This window comes from Balaenoptera musculus, chromosome 7 (genome assembly GCF_009873245.2).
Source record: "Balaenoptera musculus isolate JJ_BM4_2016_0621 chromosome 7, mBalMus1.pri.v3, whole genome shotgun sequence".
Taxonomy (NCBI): domain Eukaryota; kingdom Metazoa; phylum Chordata; class Mammalia; order Artiodactyla; family Balaenopteridae; genus Balaenoptera; species Balaenoptera musculus.
In genome coordinates, this window is record NC_045791.1 from 59,589,733 (window position 1) to 59,603,087 (window position 13,355).

General features: G+C 40.4%; 1 protein-coding gene across 4 annotated transcripts in view; it reads right to left on the bottom strand.

Moving 5' to 3' along the window:
* The window catches only part of CCDC141 (coiled-coil domain containing 141), a 204,282-nt gene that overhangs the window by 58,940 nt on the left and 131,987 nt on the right, over positions 1-13,355 (bottom strand). For 3 of the 4 annotated variants that reach the window (XM_036858604.1, XM_036858605.1, XM_036858603.1), the window contains 3 exons: positions 7,036-7,177; positions 4,598-4,717; positions 2,058-2,249 (listed from right to left, as the gene is read on the bottom strand). In XM_036858604.1, coding sequence (XP_036714499.1) covers positions 2,058-2,249; positions 4,598-4,717; positions 7,036-7,177 — 454 coding nt within the window. The remainder of the gene's footprint in view (positions 1-2,057; positions 2,250-4,597; positions 4,718-7,035; positions 7,178-13,355) is intronic. The other variant, XM_036858606.1, reaches the window with a different exon arrangement.

The following is a 13,355-nucleotide window of genomic DNA, read 5'->3' on the forward strand; positions in this document are numbered from 1 at the left end:
TTTGGTGACAGTGGAGGAAGGGTGAATATGTCAGTGGGTTTGGAAGCTGAAGGAAGTCAAGGCAGTTAAGCTCAATGGACTCATTTTTTTCAGTCACATACAAGGTAAGGGCGTAAGCTGACATTTAGGAATGGAAACTGCAGTAAGAAGTTTGCAACTCACTACTGAATGGGCACCAACTAGAGAGCATATGGGGGTCTCAGCTGAGCCAAAGACCCATAAATTTGTAAGAGCACCAATCAGCACAATTGTATGATTTTGCACAGGAGCGTCTGGAAGCTTGGAAAGAGAAGCTGAGTAAACAGAGTGTTGGAGTGATCTAGTATTGGGAGTTGGCAAGTCAGGGTAGAAGGCAGGGAGTTGAGGGCATGGGGAATGGAATGGAATTGAATAAGCACAAGCTGGTGAGAAAAGAGAGAAAGCCTGAAGGGGTACGAGATTGACAGACTGAGAGCGCTGCCAAGGTGAGGACACGAGGCTCTGCCAGGTAAGAAAATAGATTAAGTGAAAGCTGGGAAGATGAAAGGACATGAGGTCCTTCTGGGAAAGTTCTGTTTGCAAAGCTAAGGTTCCAGCCCTAGTCCCAGAGGCCAGAGGGGGCCATGGAAGTAGGCGCTGAGCTAGAAGCTAAGAAGGTACATTTTTGGCAATGAAGATGCAGAAAACCAAGCACTACTTTGTACCTTCTCCACCATTTCAAGTTGAGATAAAAATGTTCATCGAGGGACTTCCCTGGTGGCGCAGTGGTTAAGCATCTGCCTGCCAAGGCAGGGGACACGGGTTCGAGCCCTGGTCCAGGAAGATCCCACATGCTGCGCAGCAGCTAAGCCCGTGTGCCACAACTACTGAGCCTGCACTCTAGAGCCCGCGAGCCACAACTACTGAGCCCACGTGCCACAACTACTGAAGCCCGCATGCCTAGAGCCTGTGCTCCGCAACAAGAGAAGCCACCGCAATGAGAAGCATGCGGGCAGCAACGAAGACCCAACACAGCCACAAATAAGTAAACTAAATTTTAAAAAAGAGATTCTTTCTTTTTAAAAAAAAATGTTCATTGACAGAACAACCTGTCAGCTGTAATACCTCTGCCTAACCCTGAGAGTTCCAGGACAAGAAAAAATTTAAAAAAAAAAAATCCAGAATAAAGAAAGATGTGGAAAAGGAGGCAGTGGTTCCCTGAGATTTCCAGGGCCTGGGCGTGACCCTCCTCCAGAGTGGTGAGAACTCAGACTCCTGGAGAACGAGAGCTGGCAGAGGAATGTGGGCAGGCAGGATGTGGTCGTGCGAGGTAAGGGTGAGAGTGTTGGGAGGGTGGCGGGAGAATGCTACCTAACTTGGGTTGGCTTTACCCCTGAGTGAGCCTTGATGGCTCTACCTCCCACTCAACCAGCAGCCCCTCCCTGAAAGGAGAGTGAACCACGCGCGCCTGGGTGCATTGGGACCAGAGTTAAATGAGGTGGGACTCCAGCGCTTTGCTATGACTGATGTCACCTTCAAGAACCTGGGACCTTTGAGAGATGGAATTCTAGTCTACAAGAGGGAATTTTATAGATTATTTAGTACAAATCAGTCAAAGCAATGCCTCAGAAAAAGCTCTCAGAGGAAAATTACTAAAATGCATCAAACAAGACAGATCTGAGACTGGACCCAACAGCCTATAATTTCCAATTGTGTGGATTTTAAATAAATCACACAAATTGCTTAGGTATTCAAAGAGATTCATGACTTATTTTAAAATAGAAAATGACTTATTTTTAAATAATTTTGTTTTATGTTTAGGATATTGTAAATATTTGTAGGCCATAGTAAAAAGGGTTTCAACACAGACACTTTGCTTATTTGTCTGTATCTACACATACACACTTGTATTATGTTTTTAGCAAAATAACTTACTCTTTGAGCCTGTGTATGGTGCCTTGGAGAATAAAGGAGCTATAAGTGAGTACACGCACTGGGGTGGAGGATCTGGAACTACCCACGACGGTTCTATCCCCTTAGAAAGCAGGAAGATGGGCAGAGGCCATGTTGCCAAAGAGGTCAGCCCATAGGTACCGTACCTCCTCTGATGACTTTAGAAATGCCACATAAGTTTGCAGGACCTCTGACCTGGAGCTGATGCTTTGGCCAAGTATGTTTAATTCTTCCTCTAGCCACTTAGCTTTAGAAGAAAGCGATGCCACTTCATCAGGTTCAAAATCATTTTTCTCTGTCAAGAGTTTTGCAGCTGCTTCTGATTCATGTGATGTCTCCTATGAAAACAAGGCATAGGAGGTCAGAAGCTGACAGGGGAATCATGAACACTCACATTCCAATACCTTCTGTACAGCCATCTATTACGATTATTAATTGAACTTGTACCAAAACTCTCCTCAACGAAAAAGGCACGTATTTTAAAATTCGAAAAAAAAAGGCACCGTAAAATGAAAACCACCTCAAATTATTCTTTCAGTCTATCAGCTACACGTCTTATTTAGAACATTCTATTTTCTGTGTCACAAATAGAAGAAAGTTTGTTTAGTAAGAAAGGTTGTAAAACACATTGGCAGAAATGTTTAAAATAATTTGAATAAAATAATTATGCATGATGATTGCTTTATGAAATTTACCAGTAGCTCTAGAAAATTCTTAAACTAATTTTGTTATATAAGAGATGACAAGTTTATAGAAATTGTTTACTCATTTTTTAATTTACAAAAAAAATGCCATATCAAGTATGCAGTCTTCTTAAAGTCTCCATCTACAACAGTTTTTAAATAAGTGTAGGGAAAATGGTACAGATGAGGTGTGAATAACCTAAAGAGTCAGCGAATTTGACTTGCTAGGGTTGCTCTCCTATGTTTTCTTTTGAGTGCAATTTTTGGCACGTGAAATCTAACCACTGATTCAATGGATGAGTAGGTATTGTAGGCACTATTTACACAGCTGCCACAGAGCTGTGTAAAATTTCACGTGAGACCAAGCTAAGATTCAAGCAAACATGAAAGACAGAAGATCCACTCTCATTTAGAGCAAGGAGGGATTGCTCTCCTACTTGTATTTAATATGCTTCCCAGGTACTCCACTGAATGAAGGTAATTTTAATTTACAGGCGCTGCTCCCAGAGAGCACTCTGGGAAGGAGGAAATGGAGGAGTTTCTCCCCTTGAAATTTCCTCCTTCCCTCTAAAATTTTTTAAATAAAAAAATGAAGGGACTTCCCTGGTGGCGCAGTGGTTAAGAATCTGCCTGCCATCGCAGGGGACACGGGTTTGATCCCTGGTCTGGGAAGATCCCACATGCTGCGGAGCAACTAAGCCCGTGTGCCACAACTACTGAGCCTGCGCTCTAGAGCCCGCAAGCCACAACTACTGAGCCTGCGTGCCACAACTACTGAAGCCCTTGCTCCTAGAGCCCGTGCTCTGCAACAAGAGAAGCCACTGTAACGAGAGGCCTGCGCACCGCAACGAAGAGTAGCCTCCGCTCGCCGCAACTAGAGAAAGCCCGTGCACAACAACGAAGACCCAATGCAGCCAAAAATAAATAAATAAATAAATTTATAAAAAAAGAAAAAAGTACTTCTCTAAATAAAATATATGAGGCTTTCTTTTTAAAAAAAATGAAATTGAGTTCAGGCATGCATTTCATTTTAGACATTTTAAAAAATGAATTAAAAACAGCCCATTAATAATTGGTTCATCTGTGAGTTTCAGGTGGCAGTGTTGTCTGTGAAGGAGACTCTTGGATAAATTAGGAGTTTTGGATTAACATATACGCACTACTATATATAAAATAGATAATCAACAAGGACCTGCTGTATAGCACAGGAAATTCTACTCAATATTCTGTAATACCTATATGGAAAAAGAATCTGAGAAAGAATGGATATATGTATATGTATAACTGAATCACTTTGCTGTACACCTGAAACTAACACAACACTGTAAATAAACTGTAGCCCAATATAAAATAAAAATTAAATTAAAAAAAAAAGAAATGATGGAATAGCGAGGCCGTTTCCTAGAGACCTGGGCACTTGCCTCGCCTTCCTAACCACCTGCTGGGGCAGGCAGGGACTTCATGCAGGTTTGGAGCTGCTAGCAGGAATATCTGAACCTAAGTCCCATGTGAAAGGGGTGAGAGGGTGCTAGAGAAGGTGCCAGGCAGAGGAGGGGGCAGTTTCTGTCTCTAAACATTGGGTGTGCAAACAAGACTGTGATTGTTTTGCCTCCTGGAATCTAGCACTGTGGCATGTTGCTCTTGGTAATTTTCTCTTGCAACTTAACTCTAGCAGAAAATCACAAATAGCCTTGGAGAGGCGCTCTCTCTGCCTCAAGGAGCTGCTAACATCTCCTAGGCTAGGAAAGAGGGCCAAATGAGTGTTTAGCACCAGGCTATAATGCTGAGCTTCTGTGAGCTCAAACGCCCTAATAAATGCACCTGTAAATATAAATAATTTAGATACACAAAATGGTAGGCGTTTTTAAGTCATTATCTGCCAGAAGACTAATTTAGAATTGCAGCCCTCAAGGGACCTAGGATTAAGTTTTATAGCTACTGAAAATAAAGAAAAATCATATTTACAAAACCATAACCATAATAATAACTCTCATTTTATTTACCTTAGCTTGTTTATCTAGTTCCAGATATGTACTCAAAATCTTCTCTGATTCAGAAAGGCTGGAACCGATATCCATTGCATTAGAAATTACTGGGCTGATTTTCTGAATGGAGATTTCCACCTTTAGGAATAAAGAATATATTGCACCCTTAGTAATATATATTGGCATATATGTATGCAAATGTGTAGAGGAGATAAATATTACTCTCTACATTCCCATTATACTTTAAATGTATATCAATTTTAATCTAAAAATAGTTTAATATTTCAGAATTTCATACTTAAATTTATAATGCTGCTCTTCCTATGAGGTAATACTACTGACTCACCAATAGAGGATATATGTTTACAGATATTTCTTTTACTAACAGCGATGAGATATAGGCAATAATCCACATTCTCTAAGAATTTATTATCTATATTACCCAGAAAGGATAATTCACTTGTCAACACATCAATAGAGATGAATTTTTCTGGTGCATTAAGTCATGATCATACACTGTACACTGAAAGGGGCCCAATTTACAGGTATATTTTGAAGCAGAGGTCCAGCATAGGTATTAGATCACTTTATGGATTACTATATTTAGGGCTGAGGGGCCCCGGGGCAGCACCACGTGCTCTACATGTGATAACAAAACACAGAAACACGCTTAGGCATTTAATTGATGAACGTGGGGGCCTATGATTTGATCTTCAATACATATGAATTAGTGAATATAGTGAGCTTTAAAGGGTTCCATTCAATTCAAGTTACTGCCTTGCTCTGACTAGAGTTCATACTTCCCAAAGTCAAACTGGCTCTGACTTAGCAGTAGCCACACAAGCAACAACAGCTGTTTGAGTTTCTACTGCGTTTTCCACCACCAACAAATTCGCTTGAATCTCAAGCTCCAGGGAATGCAGCACTACAGCTGCCGCCATGTTTGTAATCTCCCTGGACCCAAGCATCAGAACAAGGTTCAAATTCCCATCTCTGGATCAATAACAGGAGAGGAGGCAATTTAGATGGAGACTTGGTTATTTAATGACCTCTCCTGTGAAGTCTATTAATTCTACTTGTGTAAGTCAGGTATATAAGTCCATTGTAGCAAATGAAAAAACATCATTGAAAATTTGAGACCCAGCCTTTACAACATGGTTCATTAGCATTAATGTAACTGAGATATTACTAGTTTTTGCTATAACCCCATCTACAGACAAGTAATTTTTTTTAATTTATTTATTTTATTTATTATTTATTTTTGGCTGCCTGGGGTCTTCATTGCTGCGCGCAGGCTTTCTCTAGTTGCGGCGAGCGGGGGCTACTCTTCATTGCGGTGCGCGGGCTTCTCATTGTCGTGGCTTCTCTTGTTGTGGAGCACGGGCTCTAGGCTCGCGGGCTTCAGTAGTTGTGGCACGAGGGCTCAGTAGTTGTGGCTCACGGGCTTAGTTGCTCCGAGGCATGTGGGATCTTCCCAGACCAGGGCTTGAACCCGTGTCCCCTACGTTGGCAGGCGGATTCTTAACCACTGCGCCACCAGGGAAGCCCCCAGACAAGTAACTTTTTATTTAGTCAAATAGTAGCTGCCTGGTTTTATTCCTCTTTGAAAATGGGAAATAAAATTCTTCAAACCACTATATTCACTACAATATTCCACTATATTGTAGAAAGGATTTTCACACATATGGTTTTATTCAGAGTAGCCATGTCCTTTGCACTGTCTTGGTTCAATAAATTATGATAATGGCAATTTATTCCTGGAACCCCTAAAACTCAACATTTTTGGTATCTATCTGCTGTTCTTGTGTTGTGTGGTGCCATGTTAACCAAAATGTGCATATTGGAACCATGCACAGAACCATGTAAATCAAGGAGGACACAATCACAAGATACACATGGTTCAATTAACACAGTTCTGTGCAAAGTGAGAACTGCCTTTGTGTAAACATGTTCTGGGCTGGGAGGCACGGAGGATGACACTTCTAGTTTTGGCAACCTGGGGCAGGGATGGTTGATGAGCAGTAGTGAATCACAACTTCATCCTGTTTGAATATAAAGCCTAATGTGGGATGAAGAGAATCCTAAGGAGACACACCCCTATCCTCCCACCGTGCCCACATGCTGCAGTTCCCATACCATCATCTATTATCACCAGGTAAGGAGCTGCATCTAAATAGTAGCTTATGCATTAAATAGATAACCAACAAGGATCTACTGTATAGCACAGGGAAGACATTTAGGCTCTCTATACACTCCACATTATGTAAAAACCTTTAATGGAAAAGAATCTGAAAAAGAGTATATATACATATATATAAAACTGAATCGCTGTGCCGTACACCTGAAATTTACATATCGTAAGTCAACTGTACGTCAATGAAAAAATAAAAATAAAAAAACTTATGCAAACCAAGAAATAAATAGTAGCTTAAGGAGGACACATTTTATGAAATTACCTTTCTTAAATAGCCCTCCACTGAGGCTGTTAGTTGCTGTCTATTAAGAGCAAATTCCCTGTGCGCTGAACACCGTTCAGTCAGATGATCAACTCGCCTCCTGATGCATCCCATCATCTCATGGACACCGGTCACCCGAGAGCTGAATGGAACAAGCCAGCTGTTAGTTCACTCCACCCTCATAGAGAGGCCCCAGGAACAGGGAACATTTGAAAATGAACCTTTCATGATAAGTATGACTTGATAAAAGTTATTAAGCTTCAGGCTTTAGGATAATAGAAGTTAAGAAGCTGTAGTCCTGGTACAGCAGAGAGCAAAACCAAATTATGTTGTTTTGTTTAAGTCAGTCAGTCCTGAGGGAAAAGATGAGTTATGGGTTTTTGTAACCAGGTCTGGTCTACTCTTCTAAAGGTTCACTTTTTAATATTTCTTTAAGACATTCTGAGTATGTTTGCCAAGAGTTTTCCTGGGGATGTTATTTAAAAGCTTCATTTATCTAAAGATGCTCTTTGAATAGAAATGTAGATCAGCCAATTAACAAAACACTGAATGATCCAATAGGGTAAAGTATTTATGTAACACTAACGTCCTTGTTCTGGATACCTACGAATGCTCAAGGCTGTAATCATTAGGTGAAAACCAAGGTATCACCAACAGTGAGGAATCTGATGTACTTGTTCATAAAAAGAAACCAAGCCTCACATGTCATTTTGTACCTGTGCTGGCCTCATGAGAAAAAGAAAAGTGACATGACAGCTCATAAAATGAAAATGTCTTTAAAACAACAAATGAACTTTGAGTTGGACCCCATTTGCTGTGGTCTAAAGACACATTAGCAAGTCTCCTAACCATTTCCAACATAGGCTTACTAGCAATGCAAGACAATGAAAGGACATTGCTGATGCAGTGAGCACTTTAAAATTTTTCAACCTATCCCTGAGATAGAGCCTCTCCCAGCATATAAGAAGTTGAAGTCTTTAATTTCCTATCAGTCATTTCCTTCCAGTACTCATAAAGATGAGCTGATAACTCTTACATTCAATTACCCAGAGCTTTAAAAGATCTTGGAACAAGATACAGATTTCAGTAGTTTTACCTCAAAAAATTAATTTATGACTCTGTAAAAATGAATTGAATTAGTAATGAAATGAGGGCAGGATCCCAACTGCCTGAGAGGGAACGTGACTTCACAGGAATGACAATGAGGCTGCCAAAGAGTTTAGAGGTCATCAGGCAGCTTGGGAATCTTGTTGAATGCACATAGGATTCAAGTGTGTCCTGTGGGACCACCGGAGTCCCAGAGAAGTTTAACTGGAGGGGAAATCTTATTCCTGACGCCTAAGGTCCCACAGACGTTACACTTGAAACAACTTGTTTCACATTTTAATAACTCAGAGACCGTGAAGAGTATAATCAAGAAATCAGGAGAGTTTAGCAAATAATCCTTGTACTTATATCCACAAATTCTGTAAAAATATTATATTGGTAACAGTAATCATATTTTAACTACATTTTAGACTTTGCATGCTAAAAAGGCACTTAAAAGCCCAGTTGTCCTATATGTTATGGTTTTTCTGTAGAACATGCAAATTTGGAATGAGAAAGATAAAAAAGAAAAGGTGAGTAAGCACTGTGGAAAATATGTACAGAGAATAAAGCTTGTCAAAATAAATGGGTAAACATTTTCTAAAAATAATCCACTTACTGTGACAAGGAACCATTTTTAATGTTTTTTGTTTTGTTTTGTTTTTAATTTATTTATTTTTGGCTGTGTTGGGTCTTCGTTTCTGTGCGAGGGCTTTCTCTAGTTGCGGCAAGCGGGGGCCACTCTTAATCGCGGTGCGCGGGCCTCTCACTATAGCAGCCTCTCTTGTTGCGGAGCACAGGCTCCAGACGCGCAGGCTCAGTAGTTGTGGCTCACGGGCCCAGTTGCTCCGCGGCATATGGGACCTTCCCAGACCAGGGCTCGAACCCGTGTCCCCTGCATTAGCAGGCAGATTCTCAACCACTGCGCCACCAGGGAAGCCCCATTTTTAATGTTTTAAGTAATCTCTTCTAATTCTCATAACTACCCGATGGTCTGGCTGTAACTGTTATCTCTGTTTTGCAGATGAGCAAAGTGAGTACAGAAATGCTCAGTAACTTGCCCAGGTCACATTTATTAAATGGCAGGGCTGGGATTTGAACCTATTCATCTGATCCCAGAGTCCACACTCTTTACCACCTCATAGTACCTTTTCTGGGTCCATGACACATGAAGGGGGGTGGGGGGAGTATTCTAAAATTTCACTTTCCCTTGAACTCAGTGTTGATGGAAACAGGATTAGCCCGGCTGGCATGCTCTTTTGAAATTTGCTGTCTTCTCTAGGTAATGAAATGTCTGTCTGTAGTTTGCAAAGTGACCACTAGAGGGGCGCGATATCTTGTTCAAATTCACATCTTGAAGGCCCCTCCAGCACAGAAAATGGAAACGGGGAAACAAAAACAAATCAAGCATTCCTTCCGTAAAAATATTGCTCTCTAGCAACTCACAATTTTAATTTAGATGAATCACAACGAGCCAAATAGGATCTCTCGCTGTCTTTGGATGGATCGTTCATTTTATATTTTCCAGTGACCTAGGAGATCAGTCTTATTTTGTGCTGATTTATGCCTTATCCTGTATATCTATTGCATTATAAATTAAGGGAAAAATACAACATTCTTTTCATTCATTTATCCTCTGTAGCCCTGAGCACATAGCCTTGTAAGAAGTAGATCAATGCATATTTTCAAATTAAATAAAGTACACTTTGATCAACATTTAAGGGAAGACAAGACACAGATTTAGGAACAAGAACATATGCACAGATAGTTACTGTATTAAAAATGTCACTAGTAACAGTTTCTAATTGTTTTTAGACAAAGATGACTTTGCCCTTTGCCCAGTTACAGAAGTTTTAGGCTATCCAAAGACTGCCCAACTTCTTCTTCGATGATTTAGGGTTTATAGTTAGGTTGACTGATACTTCCCTCCGCTGTTTCAAGCCTCATAGGGACAGACTGAATTGCCTGTCCCATGTGCATTCCCTTCTTATTTGTGGCTTAGACCCCTTCCTTAGTACAAGAAGTTCTCAATTATCTTGCTTACCCTAGCCAGCTCCTATTTTCCTCCGTCCTCAGCTAGATCATCTCTGTCTGATCAGGCATTAATCCCTTCCTTCTACCTGATTACCAGTTGGAGTATATCTGTCACACTCCTAACCCCAGAGCCGCTCCCTCTCCATTCCTCCTTGGTGAAAACCTAGTCTGCAGGTTACAACCAGCCCTATTCTATCATTTTCAGTTGGAAACTTGAAACACTGATTCCAGACATTTCTTCTGAACACTCCAAAACATTTTAAAACATGTATAGCATGCATATTGCCAATTTCCTCAGAGCCTGAAATGCAGATGGTTTGATCAAAGGAAAAATATGACCTCACACTCTGCCAGCAATTCTTACATGAAGTGAAAATAAATTAATAGAATTCCATCAGCCACCCAGAAATGAGTCCTATTACTTCACAGTAATATTAAATAAATGATGGGACAAGAACTGGGGGCGGATAACAGAAACTTGGTTGACGGGAGTGCCAGGGCATTTTGTTCTGACTTTGAAGCCACATTGCTCATGTGCTGCCTGATGGGGTGGGAGAGGAGCTACCAGTGGACCAGCTTTCTAGGCCTAACAATCTGTGTCTCTGTAACTTGCATTGGAAATACTGCTTGATCTTTGGGCTGTCTGTCTATGAATGGATTAGATGGTCCCTGCCTGTAGTATGAGCATGGGGTACATCAGATTATTCCTGACATTGAATTTGACTTCTTCAAGCATCACAGATACTCTGGAGTGACAGACTGTGAAGGTTTCTTTAGACTTGTTAGAAACTCCATCATGGGAGTATTTTCTCCCCTATTCATTGAGCCAGGAGAGGGGAGGGAAGGGGGAAAGAAAAATGATTGATTTTTTTCCCCTCCCAGAGAGCAGAGACATATTGACTTCTGGCTCAAAAATAGACTGTTACATTTGCTGTATGGAAGCGGTTGCCCTGTCTTTGCATCTGTTACAAACTAGGGCTGGGGGAAGAGAGTAAATCCTAATGTTAATGTGTTCTAATGATTCTTTCCTGAGAGCAGCAAGTTGCTTTCAAACCTTTCATAAATTACTATTGGCAGCCCATCTGGATTAGGAGCTGAACCAGATGCTAAGCACGCGCCAGCTCACTCTATCTCATCAGAAGGAATCAGTTGATCATATTTTTCTTTCTGTCTATGGACAAATTATACTTTGAAAATGGGAAAAAATATCTTCCTTATCTCTTGACAGGAACGCTTCATGTTTATCATCTCTATTTTGGAGGAAACAATCGTCACTATCTAGTTTTCATCCCTACTTTGAAAAAGTGCCATTCGAACTGTGGAAGTGACATGTATGTTTTTACAATAATTTTTTTCTGACTTAAGTTGTACACATTGAGAATCACTGCCCACCAAACATATCACACCCACATGTATCTCTTGTATACACATGACAATAAAGAAACAGCAAGTAGTAAGTGGGGCTGAAACTACAGGGTTCCTGGGTTCTGGTCCAGATCCATGCAGAGATGCCCACATGTTCCATTCCTATGAGGCCAGAGAGACCAAAACATATCTTACATGAAGGGTCCCATAGCTGGGATTCTCCCTGAAATCAGTAACAGGGATGGGATTCTCCCTCTTGTAAAAGGAGTTTGAAAAACGCTATAGCCCACTGCTGCTGAAGCCAAGGAATCAGACACAGCAGAGCAGTCAGGAACCCACACTGCTCCCCAACCTGGATTTCTGGCTGCACCTCTGAGAGCCCCAGTAGCTCCATAGGCGCTCAGGTGACCCTGATCAAATAGCAGAAGACTGTTTCTGGACAGGAGACCCTGTGAGTTCAGGTGGAAGTCACTGCAAAGCTGCTAAGAAGGAAAGAAGAAAGAGGAGAGAACAAAGCAAGGACAATAAAGCTGAAGAACAAGCACTTCCCATCCAGAAGGACAATCTAAAATTTCAAAACACATGAGGAAAATGAATCCTAAGAAAAGACACTCAACAATCAAGAGCTAAATGTACTCTACTGGAAATGAAAATTAGTAGAGCAATCTGAAAGTGACTTTATAAATATGTCTCACATCACCAGAAAGATAAAGGAAAAATGAATACCCATAACAAAGAAACAAGAAACTCTGAAGCAAAAGCAGTCAGAAATGAAACAAAATTGGATAGGAAAAAGAATGAGTTAGGAATCCTAGAAATGAAAACAATATAGTTATGAAAACAAACAAAAGAATTCAATGGCTGAAAACAAAGGGAAAATTAACAAAAGAGAAAAATCAATATGAGGTATTCATTGGGAATGCAATGCAAAGAGATAAAGGAATGAAAAATATGAAAGACAGTTCAGACATCTAAGGCAGACTGGGAACCTCCAACATTCTTCTACTGGGAGTTACAGGAGGAGAGAAAAGAGAAAAACAGAAAATCAATATTTAAATTGCTGAACATTTTCCCTGATTGATGACATAAATCCTCAGATAAAAGGGGCACAGTAAAAAAAAAAAAAAAAAAAAAAAGGGGGGCACAGTAAGAGCTAACCAGACAAATATTCTCATTTCAGGTAATTTAGAAGATATAAAAATACATTTTAATGTATTTGCTTCCAAAAAGTTTTTCTCTTGGCAGTCCTTTCCACCCCTTCCCCTCCAAAGTTAGTAAGATGCCATATATGTGATTTGGATCCTACTTCATCCTCTTAACATTTTATTGTGAGGATACTCTCTGTCTTCAGATATTCCTCAAAAACACTCTGATATTGGCTTAGATTATTCCATACTGTGCTTGCCCTTAAACTATTGAAACAGTTTCCTATTTTCTGAAAATATTTGGGTGTTTTTCAGGTTTGCACTATTATAAACAACACTGTAATGAGCAGTTTATTCATATATTTGTCCACTCACATCTCTTCCTCTCTTCTTTCTGGTGTTCTTTCCTCTCTAAGCCCTCTCATTGGAGAGTAATCCCCCTCAGCTGTCCAAGGCACAGATTTCTGCCCCTTTAGTCAGGCTTCCTCTGTAGACCCTGCAGTTTCAGACCTTCTTACTCTGGGATCCTTGCTATTTCACATCACATCATCAGTATCATAAATGAATAAATTCATATTGCAATGAGTGACTCCTAGATATTTTACAAGAACCTAATCTAATTAGTCCTACATTTAATAGAAAGGGTAAACTTTGGGTGCATTCCATACTAAGAGTTTCAGAATTATACAA